Source organism: Nanorana parkeri, unplaced genomic scaffold (assembly GCF_000935625.1).
Source record: "Nanorana parkeri isolate BGI_ZX_2015 unplaced genomic scaffold, ASM93562v1 scaffold143, whole genome shotgun sequence".
Taxonomy (NCBI): domain Eukaryota; kingdom Metazoa; phylum Chordata; class Amphibia; order Anura; family Dicroglossidae; genus Nanorana; species Nanorana parkeri.
Window position 1 is genome coordinate 741266 of NW_017306411.1, and position 17493 is coordinate 758758.

Sequence of the window (17493 nt, forward strand, 5' to 3'; positions counted from 1 at the left end):
GCCAGCTTTACTCTACGTGCAGCCAGATCTAAACTGATGTGCACCCGTTTACCGCTCCCGTCTAGGTCCGGAAAAACCAAACCAGAACAGTTCTGTTCTGGTGGACCTGATCATGAGAGATCGGAGGTAATCTGATGTAAATGCACACGTCTGTTTACATCTGACTCCCTCCCCATAGACCTAACATGGATCCATAATCCTCCTGTCCCATCGCACTCCTGACCGGACAAAAACCCAAATCCAACTGGGTGGGTGCGGTGGTGACAACGGATGCCTCCGTGAAATGTAGATAGATGAAAGTAGTCACTCGCACTCCATGATATTAAAGTCAATGCTGTTTATTGACTGAGATAACACATCTCCTTAGTATCTCAGTCAATAAACAGCATTGACTTTAATATCATGGAGTGCGAGTGACTACTTTCATCTATCTAACATAGATCCATTCTGCTCAGTTTTGACCTCCATCATAGATGGATTTACAGAAAGGATCAACAGGTAATACTCAGAAAAACAAACGCTGCTGTGTTAACACGCTTCATCATATCTGCATTCTCTTTTAAGTTGCATCTGGTTCCGCTATATTTATAGAACCGTGAGGCGACGTGAGCTTTAACCCCTTGTTGACAACTGCCTCGGTCCATCACAAACAAGCCAGCTGTTGGCAAGAGTTTACCCGTCACCATGCGATGACAGTCTTACAGTGTAGCGTGATCCCTGATAGAGTGTAGGCTCTTGTGAGCAGCTTAGGGTGACATTGTATCAGCTAGAAGGGAATGCTTAGTAAAATGCCCATCTTGTGCTGTCATTTGCTCCCAGCCATAGCAGAAAGCTGCCTGTGCTGTGTTCTCATTCTCCCTTCTCTGGCTCCCTTGGATCCTCCCTGTTTCCTCCCACACAGCAGAAAAAAAAGGTCACGTATGTTTGGGAAAATATGTAGGTCAGTGGAACATTTCCTGCACTTGTGCCTGGCAGCCAGCGAGCTTTCCTTTATCAAACCCCATCTGCAAACCACCTACATTAGGATTTGAGTCATTTTTTTTTGTATTTCTTTCTCCTATTAAAGAGTAATTTTTTTTATTCCTGATTTTGACCCATTTCCACAGCTAACAGACACTCCACACCCACTGTGACTTGCTACCATCACCCACTTCTACTTGTGGTGCCATAGATGACATGTTATTGGCAGTGTTCATGCCCCTGCAAGCTTCCCTTCATCTTTGCTGTGACTTCTGAGGAACAAAGCACACATATTAGCAGAGAAGAAGATGGTGTAAGACCTATCATGACTTTGGCTCTGACAGGAGCAGGAACTTTGTGGCCAGCTCGAGATGCAGCCCTTCTCTGGGGTCTGTGAGGGTCACCACACCGCCAGTGCTGAGGGGATGCTGGAGAGTCCACCTTCGTATTGTCGCCTGTGCTCGTCAGCTGCCGCAGCCTCCCCTCAAGTGTCAAGCAGTCACTGCACTGCCTGCTGAGCCTGGCATGCGGTGCCCCCTCGCACCATGAGATACAGCGGCTCTAAAGCCAAGGCGACTACTAAGGGTTCGCCTTCGGACTGCACAGCGCCGGACAGTTCCCGCTGCTCGGTCCTCACACAGCAGGATTCGGCGGACAGCAGCACTGTGGGGAGCAAGAAGTGCCGCCTGAGGAACACACTGCCGCCCCAGCGCCTCAGCGCCGCCAGGTAAGAGCTCCGCAGTGAGTGACACATGGCCAGGCGGGGAGAGGGTCAGTCCCGGCAGGCGGGAGGTAGGTACACGCTGCCGAGAGTGACACACAAGACAAGTTGCAGCATTGACTCCGAAGGTGAGCTGTACAGAGACTTATGGGGGACACTCTACATGTGAAGGTGGATGTGTTGGTGCGGTCACACGGGGCAGAAAGTTATCACTACTGATTCTTAAATCTCAATTTAATGAAAATTACCCTCGCAGTACCCCTCTCCCTCACTGAAAGGGGTAAATGCCCTTTTTTTTTTTTAAACTAAGGCACTGTTGGCCACGGTCACATGCACACCACCTCACATACAATGCAGGACGCTGCAATAGCTCACATATGGTGAGGGCCCACCCCCAACACTGAGTGTCAGGGAGAAGAGGAGAGTGTCAGAGGCTACCAGAGTGAGGGATAAGGAAGGAATACATCCTTTTTCTCTACCCAGGGTTGTCCCGATAATCAGGCAGCCCCCGTGGGGTTGGCTTCATGCAGAGCTGCACAATGTTTGCAGTGTGCCTGCCACCCACTTTTCAGCCACAGCACCCCAAGTTGCTAAGAGCCAGGCTAGGAGATGTGTAAGGGCAATACACGTCTCCACCCGGCTCTTGGCAACCTGGGATACTCTTGTCGGCGTCCCGCCAAGGTCCTGGCAACCGGTGACGTCATTGGGTGCCAGTAGCTCGGCAGGAAAAAACACTAAGGATGCCCCTGTATTTATCGTTAGACTCTAGATGCCCCCCCCCTCCCCGGCAAGGGTTAACTGCTACTTATTTGCAGGGCCGGCCTTAGGCCTTTAGGCGCCCTGTGCGAGAAAGCTTTACAGCGCCCCTCAGTGACCACACCCCTCAGTGGCCACACCCTTTAGTGGTCACACCCCCAGTATTGCCACGGGGTAGAAGAAAAGGCTGTAATAGTCACCCTATTCCTTGCTTCAGGAGGTTCCCTCCATCTTTGTGGCCAGTCTTGCAAAGCCTCTTCTCTAAGGCACTCCCGGCCACATACAATGCAGGACTAATAGCCCTGCAATAGCTCACATATGGCGAGGGCCTGCCCTCAACCTGGGGCTTCAGGGAGTGTCGGAGCCTGCCAGGGAGGGGACTAAGGTAAGGGATATATCCTCTTTCTATTCCTATGCAAAAATGAGTAAAGGCTGATAACTGTGCATGTTCTGTACCTTGCATATTCTTTTCTGTAGCTGTAGATGTAAACTACAACTTCCAACAGCTGTAGATTTACAAGAAAAGGTGGGAGAGGAGACAGATGTGCATTTTTTCAGTTTAGGAGCCTGGGTGCCTCTCACTTGTTAATGTTCTTCATTTCACCCCCTGCCAACTACAGATTTTAATATATCACATGTTCTGTTGATCACTACTAATTGTAATACATTACATTCTGTTTCCAGTAGTGTGGAAAGTGTGGGAGAGAAAGTAACAGATCGTCTGTCTGATTTTGCCTGTGAACTGCTGTGTAAGCAAAATGAGGGAGGGCAGTGACTGGGAAAGGAGAGCAGGATGCTATATTAAGTAGGGTGAACAAATTCCTAATGAATGAAATCAATTTTTGACTGCTGATACGACTTTATAATAGTTGATAGGGTCAAATTCATGATCAATTTTGACTGCAGTGATGAAAAAAAAAATAAAAGGAGCATGCTGGAAAATATTTCACGATCTAACAAAATTCTAACAGTGAATGTGGGAAACTCCATTCATTCTAAAATCAAATGTTAAATTAAAAATGACGATTAAATGAGTTTGTGAAGGACATTTGTCAAGTCTCTGACAGCATTATTGAACGTTCTGATGAGATTTTTTATAGCAATGTTTTATAGAGAAATTCCGAATGGCAACCGGCTATAGAGGAATACAAATCTAAACAATACATTATACAGCAATGCCAAATGGCAACCAGCTAGAGAGGACTACAAATGCCAGCAATGCAAAATAATAGTATTATTCTACATTGCTGAATAATGCATTGCTCGGATTTGTAGTCCTCTACACTGAGTGGCCAGATTATTATGACCACCTGACGTTTGTAGGCAAATTAGCTACAATTAGCTATAATTTTGCGCTGAAATTGCTAGAGGGCCAGACCATTATAAATAGGGAAGCAGGTTGTTTACCACGACAGTAGAAGTGATTTTTTTCTGAAGATATGGGTAAATAACGCGATTTAACAGCCTTTGAACGTGGGATGATTGTTGGCGCTCGGAGCCATGGAGCGAGTATCAGCAAAACAGCAGAATTCGTTAAATGTTCAAGAGCATCTGTTGTTAAAGTGTTTAAAGACTGGACTGTCAGCCGAAAATCTGGGTCTGAACATGTGAATTGTGGCCATCAGCGACTAGTCAATGTTAGGGCAGAACGGAGAGTGGCAAGACTGGTACAAGACAACAGAAGGGCAACAGTGCAGTGTCAGATTCCTCGCATCACCTTTCAACATCTTGTGGAGTCATGAAGTGGCCCATCTAAGTCATCTCGTGGCCCAACGAAGTACTGATGGGGTGGGCATAAAAGGTGGCCAAAATAATCTGGCCACTCAGTGTATAGTCTGTTGCCATTCGGCAGTGCTGTATAATGTATTGCTGGGATTTGTAGTCCTCTATAGCTGATGGTATTATCATATTATATGCTATAGAGGACTTCAAATCCCAGCAATACATTATACAGCAATGCCAAATGGCAACCGGCTATAGAGGACTACAAATCCTAGCAATACAATATACAGAAATGCTGAATAATATGTTGCTACATACGTGGTGCTGCTCCAAGGGTGCCGGCCTGATGTCTCCAGCGGAGGGGTGCGGTGGGTCTCAGAAGGCATGCGGCGGGTCTCAGCAGGGGAAGATGTGCGGGCAGCAGAAGCACTGTAAGCAGTGTTGTGTGATTCCCCAGAAGGCTGCTGCTAGGGTCACAGCAAGCGTGGGACCTCAGGCAGCCGTTTAAGTTTAAAAATTGAAAGCGCCAGTGTCGGTTTTTAGTATTCAGGCATTTTCAGAAGTACGAGCCATGGTACTGGTATCATTGCATCCCCACAATGTCATGTGCCAGAATTACGACTAGGACGCAAGTGCCGGTTTTGGCACAAAAACATCCTGTAAGCCAACAAAAGCAAATGGTTTTCTCAGTGGGATAGTTAAATTGCCACAATTAATTGTTCTTAAAAGCACAACTCTACTGTTTCCATTTAAATCTGCAGTCCGATTTTTACATTTCTCTTTTTAAGAACTACGGATGGTTGAACAAAATGCCTGATTATACCATCAACTGCACTCCTGATTGGTTCACTGCTCTTCCAAGCAGTCTACAGAGATGCCAAAAATACAGGCATGTCGTGCAATAGTTCTAGCAGTACTTTTTCCCGTAAAACTTGCACATATTGTGTCACATGTATCACATAATCATAAATTACATAGTAAATGTGCTCTATAGGTTATAAAACCCTAAACTTGCTACTGCCAGTGGAGCTCAGAGAACTTTGAGGACAAGATAAGGCACTGGTTATGAGAAAACCATTTTTGTGATTTAAGGTGTGCTTTTTTAATTTACCTTTAAGCCCAACTCCAGCCTAACAGGGTTATCCACAAAAGGGTGAAGAGTTTGGAGAAGGCAGGAGAAGTGAACAATCTAGGACAACATAGCTGATGTGGAAAAATTCTCCAATTCTGCTCACTTTCCAGTTTAGCTATGTTGTCCTAGATTGTTCACTTCTCCTGCCTTCTCCAAACTCTCCACCCTTTTGTGAATAACCTTGTAAATGTTTCGTTTGAATGTCAATCTTGGGTTAATAATGAGAAGGTGAAGTGGTTAGAAATGGTAGCCTCTATATTAGCCCACTACTGGTTTTCTTTGAAGAGTCACTGTCACTTTGCCATTCAGTTGTGAGAACAGTGCGATGACGCCCTCAGTTGTATTGGTCGCTGGATGCCATTATTCTCTGTTTCCCACCAGTTGTGCTGCAAAGGGGTTAACTCTGTGGGACTGAGCGCTGATGTCATCTGCTAGGCGGAGTGTCATATGCACACTCCACGCTCTCTTTCCCACCATACAGCATCAAGGAAACATATCCCTGCTACTGATCCTGTTGCAAAGAGTCACATGGTACTTTGCTCTGTTCCTGTTGCCTGCCTAGAGTGACTTTGGTCACCGCCTGCCATCTGATCCTCTGGTCACTAACCCTCATCTGCAATCAGCCTTTTCCATGTTGTGTGCCTTCCTTGCCTTATCTTTAGTCTATATGTGCCTAATTGAGCTGTGGCTACAACATGCCTGATTCTAGACTATCCACTAATGAGTAGGAAGCTGCTTGCAGCGCACCTAGGGATAGTGCTGACATCTGCTGCCTAGAGTCATGTAGTTCTCTGAAGTTAGAGTCTCTCTCCTCCTCAGAGTCCTCTTAAGCTCACTCAGCTGTGGCTGGGTCCTCTGCCCTCTGAGCTGAGGTTTTTACCATGGTCTTGCCTTAAAGTAGTATTAAACTCAAACTTTTTTTCAATAATGAATCCAGATCAAATAAATATACATTGCCCAGCAAAGCATTGCTTTACAATAAATTTTTACCCAAACACTTACAGTCATCTTGTTTCTGAACAACTGGCTCCAACTTTCTCAGCTCTGCTTTCTTGCACTTCCTGCCCAGCACAGGATCACAAAGGACAGTGCAGACTCCAGCAACTGTATCTAATAGTTGGAGAATGGAGGAGAGAGGAAGGAGTGGGGGGCAGGGGAAAGAGAGCTTGCCTTGCTTTGTCTGTGTGTTTGTGGAGACACACACAGCTTACTAGCACGCACGAGGGTGACTCCATAGCACTCTGCTTGAGAAAGGAGGCAATCTAAAACAGGAAGTCGGGACCAGTGCACCATCCATGGTAAGTGATTCCAACAGCATTTGAAATAGCTTAAAATCCTTTTAACTTTAATATCACTTTAACAAGGTGGTGGATGATGATTCACCTGCCTTTACTGACCCTACTGAAGCAGTTGAAAGTCTTTTCAAGAGCTTAGTTCTCCCTGGCAAGTCCCACCATGCACCCTGATTGTGGCTATGACTTTGTTAAATTATATCTGGCTGGTTAAAAACCATTACAAATGATCTAACAGCTGCTACAGTTGATCCCTTGTGGAGCAGATGGTTGCACATTACAATTCCAGTTTTATGTAAGCCTCCCATCTTATCTCTCACATGTGCCTCTTGTCAGTGCATATTTGTAGGGCAAATTTGCTGGACTGTGGAACCTTTGTGTAAGAAGCAACAACGTCTCTTTGGATAGGCTCTTTAAAAAAAACCAAAAACAAGTGTGTTGCTTTTGGCAAGAACACCCAATCTTCCTCAGAGGCCTATCAAGAAGCAGCCCTTTAATTTCACCACTCCCTTGACTTTAGTGTCAATGCTCTTCAAGTTTGGATCCCTGTACAAATAGCTCCTTGAGGCCAGGGACTGATGTGAATGTGCAACTATGTAAAGCGCTGAGTAAATTGTCTGCGCTATATAAATACCTGTAATAAAATGTTAAAAAAAAGAATACAAATGCACAGTCTCATTACTTGCCTCCTCCTTGTTTTCTCACTTTCATTTCACGTTCAACCTTCCTATGTCTCTGCACAGATTAGCAGATTCCCATCTGGCCCTCTCTGGTCTTCTGAAACACGGCCATTGTCTGAGTTCCTGAAGCGGAACGGTAGAAGGGGTTTTCATTCGACTCATTCAGTGTTTCCAAGTCCAAGGCGGACATTTGTCCCATCTTGGATCTCAAGGCTTTGAATGTTTTCATTCATGCCAATAACATCCAGATAGAATCCACAACATCTGTCATTGCTCCCCTCCACCAGGGAAATTATCTGGCTTCTGTGGACAACAAAAATGCTTACCTTTTTTTCCCAGTACATTAGAGATTTACAATTGTATTGGTGTCTGTGTGAATAAGCCATAATCCAGTAGCCATCCAACTCTCTGCTTTTGTGTAAGAGTCTTGAGGCTGATGATAGGAAGGCAGTTTTCGTTGCCCAATTTCAGTCAGGACATCTACAACACAACAGTCTGTCACCATTGGATAAATCAATCCTATCTTTGGATTCTGCAATCAACCAGCAATAGATCACTATAGCAGTGATCTGCTGCTGCAGAGAGAGGCCCCAGCCTCCGTTCTTGGAGGAGGTGCTGTAACATCATGCATGACATCACATCCCTTCCAGTGTAAACACATAGTGTATGTGAAGGGAAACCTTTTTTAAAAATTATTTTTAGTTTGTGGCTGCTGACTTTTCCAAGATGGAAAATAGGATGAAATACTGGATTTTAGAGTTGACACCAGAGCAAGAGATGATGGACAGGACAGGAATTGAAGGAAAATCTATATAATTCACATTGTACAACAGTAATACAACCATCAAACCAAATCTCAAGTAACAAAAACTTACCCTAATGTAAAGAAAGGACTTATCTGTCCTGCCACCAGCACCCCTGGTCTTTACTGATTTGCAGAGCTACGGTGGTGGAAGATTTTTCAACACACTTTTGTTTCAATACTTGGTCTCCCTTTGTGTTTTGTGGTTCCATCCACTGGCCGCTACGTCACTACAGGACATGTATTTGCTTAATAGTAGCATATTTTTTGTGGCTCAATAAGTAATATCTCTTTGAATGTAACACAAAAGAAAGAAAAATAAGAGGTGGAAATAATGAAGGGCAACAAAGCTGGTGAAAGGAGGACACTTATCGCACAGTGTATATCTTCTTGAAGCTTAGAGCCAGCTCAAACAGCGATTTCACAAAGGAATTATGTAGTTCTTTACACGTAACAGTTGTGGCGATACTGACCCAGACTTCCCAAGTATGTTGTTTATTGCTTTTTTGATTAACCAAGTACTACTGTGAACCCAAAATTGAAAGGACTTAGTTACAGCACAAAGAACCCAGAGAAACCAATACCCGATCAGTCGTCAGATGATGAAACTCTACATATTACTGAAGCTGTCATTCTCCAAAACATTTAGTCAGCTTCTAATGGATTAAGATTAGAAATTCAAAGTTTTTGTGATCAATATTGTAACAATGGGATTAAGATGACATTTTATCTAGGTTTAACGTGAAGATCTGTAATACAATGTAATTCGCTGTTGTTGAACACCAGAATTTGTAGTATCATTTGTAGAACAGTACCCCAGCTAAAATAATCCAACGTAAAGTTAGCCCATGAAGCTAGAAATATGGTAGCTGCCATTGTTGACTTTTTTAACCCTGTCACTGCCACGAACATGTCATATGTAATGACTGTAGCTGTTTCCTATGTGGCCAGTGATTTATGTAATATATAATGGCAATAAAAGGCTTAAAGTGGACCTTTACCCCTTGTGAATTTGGGGAGCTCACAGAGCACTTGCCCAGGGGGCTTTGCATAAAACAAAAGCATTTATTTTCCTCTTGCAGGGTAGCCAAAAACGGTAAACACAAATATATGCTTATCTTCAGCAAACTCAAAGTAAAAGTCCAAATCTTCGGCACAGATAACAAAATATAAATGTGTCTCACCGACTTGTTGTATAAAAGTCCCAAACCTGGGGAAATCCCTTCCCAGGAATATAAATCCTGAAGCACAGCAGGTCTCAATCCCAATAGCCACAGCTGATTCACTTCCTCCTCAACTCCCACAGTCCTCTCTGGAGTGGCTGTCCTTTTAAACTGCTTCCTGTGGCAGGAAGATTGACCACTGTGGCGGACCTTAAGGGAACAACAACCCAAATAGTGGCAAAATATATCGTCCGTCAACAACCTAGGCTTGCCGTCCTCTACACCCCTTTGACTAAAAATCACATCAGTGTGCAGCTCTGCATGCTGATATGAAATCAGCTTACATCCATTAGCTAAACAAACATATTTATTTTACGTACAATTTATTTTTTCCACTTCCTGGTCCACTTTGGCACAAATGATGTAATATGCCCAGGCATTGCATTCTGGGAAGGTTAAATCAGCAGAACATTGCTGGGGAATCTCATCTGTAATTTAATTAGATCTCAGGGAAAGACATTTTTCTCCCCTGAGATGATGTGGATGGTCACATGTCCTAGTCACATGTGCCAAATATCTAGTAACCTGCCCTTAATTAAAATGGCCACTCTCAAAAGACTGGGGAAGAAAATAAAAGTAAGGTGTGCAAAGAATAAAACGCCTGCAATTATCTAGAAGTATGTGTTTGTAGATTGTCATCACTAAACATTTCTAAATGTGCCTTTGTTGTTATTTTGAAGATATGGGTAAAGTTCCTATTTAATTCAGGCTTGATTTAATTTGAAAGAGTGACCCCTCTACTCTCTACACTTATCTTCCTGAACTCAGAAAGTGATGATTAGCTATGTTATAAGGGATATCTAATAATTAAATAATTAAACGTGTTAAGTATAGTACCCTGGAAAATCTGAAGCATATGCGTGTTCTTCTCTTAGGCTCAACCAAACCTGATGAGCATGTTCGGCTAAACCGAAGTGTGCCGAAGCCGGCCGTTGCATGGCTGAAATCAGCTATACACAGCTAAAGTAAATAGCTGAAAGGGGTTCAGCTCACTTCACTTCAGCTCGGTTATTCACTCGGCTGCTTTCGGCAGCTGGGTGAATAACCTCCCGTGTCTTGAATTACTCCCGAAAAATAACAGTGATCTTTCTGTGAATAGGCACTCCATTACCTCATAGTTGTATATCTGTAGTGTGATATTATCTAAGGAAGCTGATGCCTGTGGCTGCAGATCCAGATATGAGATGTCATGATGTTGCTACTATGCTGTTCCCCTTGCTGGAGAGAAAGGTGTACATAAGGAGCTGCAGTGTAAGGGTCTCTCTGCTTCTGCTTCATTCATTTTGTGAATTTGTGCTTTCTAAACCTCTCCTGCAGCTTCTTAAAATTTCCCTGACCAGTTATTAGGAGACAGCTCTAAAATTAGGAAGTAAAGCTTTCTCCTTTACCAAGATGACCATCCCTACACAGAGACACGGTGTGGAACAAGGCATGGAAAATCTGGAATGGGAACAGATACTAGTGAGTAGTCCCTTGCCATCTTTCATTCTCTTGGAAAGCTAAGCTTCCACAGTACAGGTTCTCTTAATAAAAGAAAGTATCTTTGCCACAAACACACTGACATGCCATTGGCTTTGGTCCTTTGCTATTTTTTAGGTTAAGAATGGTGATTGAGGAAATAAGCAAACATGAATCTTAAGTTCACTGATCTCTTAGGCTTTTTCTTCACTGCATCACAGGATGAAGGGAGAGATGAAGATTAAGGAGTTTGTTCCCTCATATCCATCTTCACCACACAGGGAAGAAATCAGGAGTCTATTGGAATCCCTAATGTCTCCACAAAGAGGACCTGTTATCCCCTGCAAATAATGTTACACAGAGAGACTGTTAACACTTGTGAAAGTGACATTAACAAAGTAAATATTAGTTAAAATATGTAAAATGAATGATTAAAACGTAAAAATAAAAGATACAATGGAAAACATGCACACACATGATATAAACATGTGTGCAGCTGGGGCTCACACATTAAAGTAGAACTAGGGTCTCTCGTTTCAAAATAAATTATAAGTGCATCTACATTTAAAGTTTTCTGTTTGTCCTCTAGCAAAGTCTAACAAATACCTGTTGATCCTGCCAGTGAAGTCCACCTACTGCAGCTTACTGTAAGGATGTGGCAACAATACTGCACTTATTCTGAATTCAGAGCAGATTTGCCACTCTCGATTAGGAAGTGCTTGTTTGCACTACGTTTGGAGGATAGGACGTTTCAGCATTGTCACTGCTGATTCACAAGCCTGTAGCTTGTCAGTCAGCACCTGGCTACACCTAGTCCTGCCCACTGCTTTCTGGATTGACAACCCAGCCTCTATTCCACCTGCCCACTGTGAGCTGCAGTGTCTGGAAGAGGGAGTATAGGAGACACCAATGAAGGAAGATTTAGCTCAGTCAGAAAGGTAAATTATGTTTTTTTGTTTACTTTAGACTTATGCATTACATCGTAACTCCATTTGGTACTTGTTTAGACTGTCACACAGGAGCCTTTAGTTGTACTTTAAGTATTCACATACATGGTTTAAGAATTATGCAAGGGGCACACATCATTTTTTTATAATGCTAAATAATGAGGTAGTAAAGGTCTTTAATGTAAGTTGGTTATTCACAGTTTTTTATTCCTTTAATCTGTCTGTCTCTAAATGTACAAACATAAAGCCCAACTCTGGGCACAAAAAAACTCACCAGTATCACAGCAGATATAAATTCAGTTGGCAGAAAACAAACCTCCCGTCCTTCTGACTTTATTCTTCAGCTGTCAAATATGTTCTTCTATCTTCAAGTGGAAATACAGCTGCCTCTGTACTTCCATGCCAGCTCGGATGTAAGCACTGCAGATTTCAAAGTCATCATTGCTATGATCGCATCTCTGACCCCCTTGCCTCCTGCACAGTCAGAAAACACACATCCCAGACTCCTTTTTGTGAGTCAGTTTTGTGAAGTCTGAACTCCACATCTCCATGCTTGTTCTAGTTTGGTGGCTCACTAGGAAGAGCATAACTGTCCCACAGCATACATGTTTAAAAACCAAGCCAGCAGTGGTAGCTCCCATTATCCTGTACTCACAGATTCCTGTAACAATCTGCTAAAGACAATATCCCGGAAGGGGAATTTGTTTAATGTACGCTGTTTAGCTGGGATGGGGGAATCAATTGCAGACTGAATGAGAGAAATCTAAAGGTGTATGGCCAACTTAAAGTGTAGTTCCACTTTTGCAGCCAAATTGGAATAACACTTACTTTATATTTTTATATGTTCCCATTCACATTACATAACCCGCTGGCTGATTGACAGCTGGCTCTACCTCTCTAGAGACAGCAGTGCTCACCCCCTCCCCATCTGTTCCTCCAGTTAGTGCTGGAAAAACAGAGAGGGGACTGACTGCAATTAAAAACGCCCAAACTGCACTTAACAGCGCGGTTCCATTGAATGCAGTATGGAAACTGCGCAGATTAGTGCGGGAAAAAAAGGGTCAAGTAGCAATTTGGGCGGGAGGCGGTTCGGAAGATTTGCGGCAGCCGAACCACCCTAGTGTGAATGGGGCCTTAGGCCCCTTTCGGGCAGATGGTCCAATCAGGTCCACCTGTCAGTTTTTCAGACTTATCTAATCTGAAGCCTAGGGTTAGTGTAAGGGCAGACGGATCTTAAAGGAGAACTATGGGGTTAAGGCTTTTCCCCATAGTTCTCCTTAGGGTAACGGGAGGACACAAACTAGCATCCTCCTGTCACACTAGGCTCAGTATACCGCGAGCTGTAGCTGTATAATGAGACGCCGCAGCTGAAGCGGATCCCGACAATTGTGCCGGGATCCACCCAGCTGCGTGACTGACAGCTGGACGTTCCACCAGTCACCGCTGGCGGAGCGGGGAGGGGGGGAATCCAGCCCCTCTCTGCCGTGACAGGATCGAGAGGTGAGCGAACGCCGGTATGTGTTCGCTCACCTCCCGATCTACTGAGCCGACCTGTGACAGTCTCATTGTCACAGGTCGGCTAGAACTATGAGGTGAGTGAAAAGCACTCACCTCATAGTTCTCCTTTAATGGACGTGCATGAGTTTTCGTGATTATAAACACAAGGTCATAAACTGTACATATCATTTCTATCTGCTATCTACATGCAACTTTGCATTTTGTGACAGCTGCAACTACACTGAAAGAGCCCCAACAAAAATGGCATGTGCTATGACCAGGTCTGTCCTTACTGAGAACCCCTTTACATTTATGCATACACGTGCGTAAGGAACATTTTGTAGTGCATTGCCCATTAATTTTCATGCCCTTACCCCTTTGCTCTTTACTTGTGTTAAATCCATATTATAGATGCCAGATTTATTTATTTTTGCACGCTACAAGGTAATGCATGAGAGGCCAATGCATTTGTTTACTCCATGTATATGCACTGAGGTGCCTTTTAAAATGAATAGCAATGCAACATAATGCACATACACAGTACATAACACTCAACAAAATGTGCATTAATAGTTGTAAAGCCACCTAAGGCCTTGTAGGATGACAAAGAATGTAACTTGGAGACATTCAGGTTATAAAAATTATGCATCCTTATACAAATATATTGAACGACTAAATACAGTGCCAATGCTCCACGTAATTTCGCCATACACTGTTATAAAGATTGCTTGTATTTTTACTGTTGATAGAATTTCCATTGTCAGTGTTTATTAAAGATAGTATTGCCACACCATCAGTGTCTATGTGTGCAGAGATTCTAGTAACCATAGTAACATCTATTTTATTAAAACCCACTAAAATCAAGCTATCTGGATCCTTCTCATTTTCACATATTCACTACCTGCTTTTTTTTTAATTTACTCTATTCACTCCTAAACCAGAATATAATCTTGACCATTTCAATTTTCCTGCTGTCCTGATTAGAATTTTACTGGTCTCCCAGTAAAAATGGGACGTGTCATGAATGTTAATAGTAGTAAAAAAAAGTATGTTTTTTTAATCTAAAAAGGTGGTAACTTTAGTTGAAGGATAAGACACAGATTATTAATTGCCAAATGTTTTTAAATTAAAGGTGCCAATACACCTTACGAATATCGTACGATACTCATATGCGATCGACTTTTCGTACGACAATCGTAACGTGTGAATTTTTTTTTTTTTTTAGTTTAACATGGGCTTTCAGTGCGTTCCAGGCATTTGCATGCGTTTTTGATGCGACCCAGAGCAGGTAAAATAGGGCTAGCTGCAGTTTTTTCACCTGCTCTGGAAGTGCACACTGCGATGTGAACTGGAGCAAAAAGTACCATTGGAATACATTGGACGCAGTTTTGATCCGGTCTGCAACTGATCTGCTCTGCACCTGCTCCGCGCTTGGTGTGAACAAGGCCTTACAGGTATGTATTACTTCTCACAGAGATCAGAATACCTCCTCTGACAATACATTTATCTGCTATCCTTGACAAAAAGACAGCACCATATTTCAGCAGGCATTATTCAGAGAACGCATCCACATCCTAGACTGAAGTGCTGGCTCAGGCATGACAGAGTCATGTAAATCCTGGTGCTTGTGCAATTCTTGCCATTGTTCACAAATATCTGACACAGCAGCCGCTCACCTTGTGACTTTTTACAAAATTACAGGGGGACTTTTATCAATTCTGTTGCATGAAAAAACAATGCTAATCAGGAGCAGTGAAACAATTTGTAAGAGATTTTCTACAAGGTTACAGCATAAGTCATAAATTCCTCCTCAGCTGCGCTAACGTAGCACTGCAACAATAAAAACTGACCCTGATCACTTCTTAATTTACCAAATGTTTCTACTGGAAATCTTTCACATCTTTAGTAATAAATCTGTCTTTGCAAACCGTCACAATTTGTTGCCCAGGAATTCAGACACACAGAACTGTAAATCTGTTGCAGAGAGGCAGCCTGATTTGCAACTAATTATGCTTACTTGCTTGATAAAAATCCCTCCAGGGTTTTGCAGTCTGAGCAGTCACTAGAGGAGAGCAGATCGAGGAAATGCTTCATCATGCCTGCAGCAGACAGATGATATCATATCATGCCACGCAGCAAAATCACTTGCTTTCGATGCCTTGGCCTTTTTTTCCACCCTTTTTTTGCACACATATTGTAAACCACATTTTAGGCCTGAAAATGACTACAAACCCCCAAACATTATATATTTTCTGAAAGCCAAGACCCTGTAGAATACAATGATGGCAGTTGCAAATTTGTATGTAGCAGGATATTAGCGCAGCTCTTTAGCAAACCCCAACATTTTGTGAAAAATGCACTCAAGTTAAATTTAGTGCCCCAAAACAATATAATAACAATTTTTTTGTAAAAATATAAAAGAAGATGTTACGATGAGTAAATATATACCCAACATGCCCAGGCTAAAATTCTGAAACGATCATTAGTGTCACCTTCCCACTCTAAATAAGTTATTAAAGTGCAGATCGCACTTCAATAGCTTATTGCTCGACTTCAGGAGCCCAGGAATGACAGCTATGGGACCAGAAGTGATGCAATCCCCGTAGCTCCCAGTCCCATAGAGTGGGAAGGAGATCGGTGAACGGACGTTCGCCGCTCTCCTCCCCAGCTCCTGCCAGTTCTGGGCCCATGCCAGTTCTGGGCATGTGGGTGGTGTAGCGGAGACGGGTAACACAGCGGGGATGTTGAGCGAGGGGGGCACTTTGCTGGCCCGTAGAAGCGAGTTGACGGCAGCTAAGTGGCCAGAATCCCTTCTATTGTAAAACCGACAGCTGGCTTTACAAATGTGAACAATTGTCTGTTTAAATGGGCCCGATGCCAGTGATGACTGGTTGTGAAGGGGTTGATGATAAAATCTAGGGTTCTTTTGAAAAAGGACATTGTTTCTGGCTATTGTGACATGTCAGGGATGTGTTTGTGCAAACTGGACTGGTCCATATAATAATCTGATCATTGCAAATGACAAGAAGGCACTCTTTGCACTTGGGGGAAAATAAGTTTAACCTTCACATGCTGAGAGGCTTCTTTACAGTAAGAGCTGTGAAAATGTGGAATAGACTTCCACAAGGATGATTTCCAGTTAACTGTGGTTTGCTTCAAAAAAGACTGTATGTGTTTTTAAAGGTTTTTAAATTATAGTTAGCTATCAGTATAAATATAACACTGTAAATTATTGATCCAATGAGAATATAATTGCCTTTGAGGACTAGGAATGATTTTGGCCCTATTGGAGCAAATTAGACTTTTGCCTGATAAGGGTTTATTGCCTTTTTCTGGATCAAGTGCAAGTTTCCGATGATGCAGATTTTAATCTATTTATTTTTGTCCTATTGTTTAACTTGGTGGACATGTTTTTTTTCAACCTTACTATCTGTTACTTGATAAGGTACTGAGCCCACTTAAAAAGAAAAACCCATTAATGAACTGAGGTAGTATGTTATAATTCTGATTTTGGCACACCTTGCCACAGTGTTTTTTCTCAGCAAGGATGTTCTCTGAGGGCATTTGAGGTGAATGACTCAAGCGGAACAAGGGTTACAGGAGTATTTATATTTGCAGCCATTAGGAGTAGAAGAATGAAACCTGTTATCTGCACATCTAAGCTAATATTGTCTACTTAACTCATTCAGTTCTAAAAGTCGATGGGATATTTTTGTTAAAGAGGGCCTAAACTGTAGGAGCTAAACCTGGAAAGGGCAAGCTGAGGGCAAAGTACAAGTTTCCAGTATTGCCTGTGGTCTCCCTACAGCTGATCTTTTATCGGTTTACCATGCCTTGTTCCACACTGTGTCTTGATATGGAAGCAGCCATAATAGTGCAGAAACAGGTCGTTGCTTCCTGATGTCAAAACAACCCCCTGGTGAAAAGTAATGTGATAACTGGTGTGGTTAAATGTAAGAAGCACCGGCCCCCCATATGCCAGAAAATGAACTGTTATTTTTCTGGAGGAATTCAAGGTAAAAGGTAGATTTTTCAGGGTACTGTTTCGGAACAATTCAAGTCCATCTCTAGGTCAAGCTCTATCCCATATCATCCCTACTGACCAGCCATATTTTTAAATGTTTTATTTATGAGGGATCTTGAAGAATTTTCCGTAGTTGTTGACAGTGTGTCAAGCATACAAAAATATAGCCCATGGTCTGCACAGGGTGTGACACAGGATGCAATTTCATCAGCTGCTTCACAGGAGAGGACACAAAGGAATTCCTGTCATTCTCATTGCTCCAGTTCAGCCTTGCAGGGT

General features: G+C 42.9%; 1 protein-coding gene across 1 annotated transcript in view; it reads left to right on the plus strand.

Moving 5' to 3' along the window:
* Positions 1–1233: 1233 nt before the first annotated feature.
* NPAS2 (neuronal PAS domain protein 2) overlaps positions 1234–17493 on the plus strand; it is an 84887-nt gene continuing 68627 nt past the window's right edge. Inside the window, exon 1 of the mRNA XM_018554113.1 lies at positions 1234–1682. Within this exon, the coding sequence (XP_018409615.1) occupies positions 1506–1682 (177 nt within the window). The 5' untranslated portion in view covers positions 1234–1505. The remainder of the gene's footprint in view (positions 1683–17493) is intronic.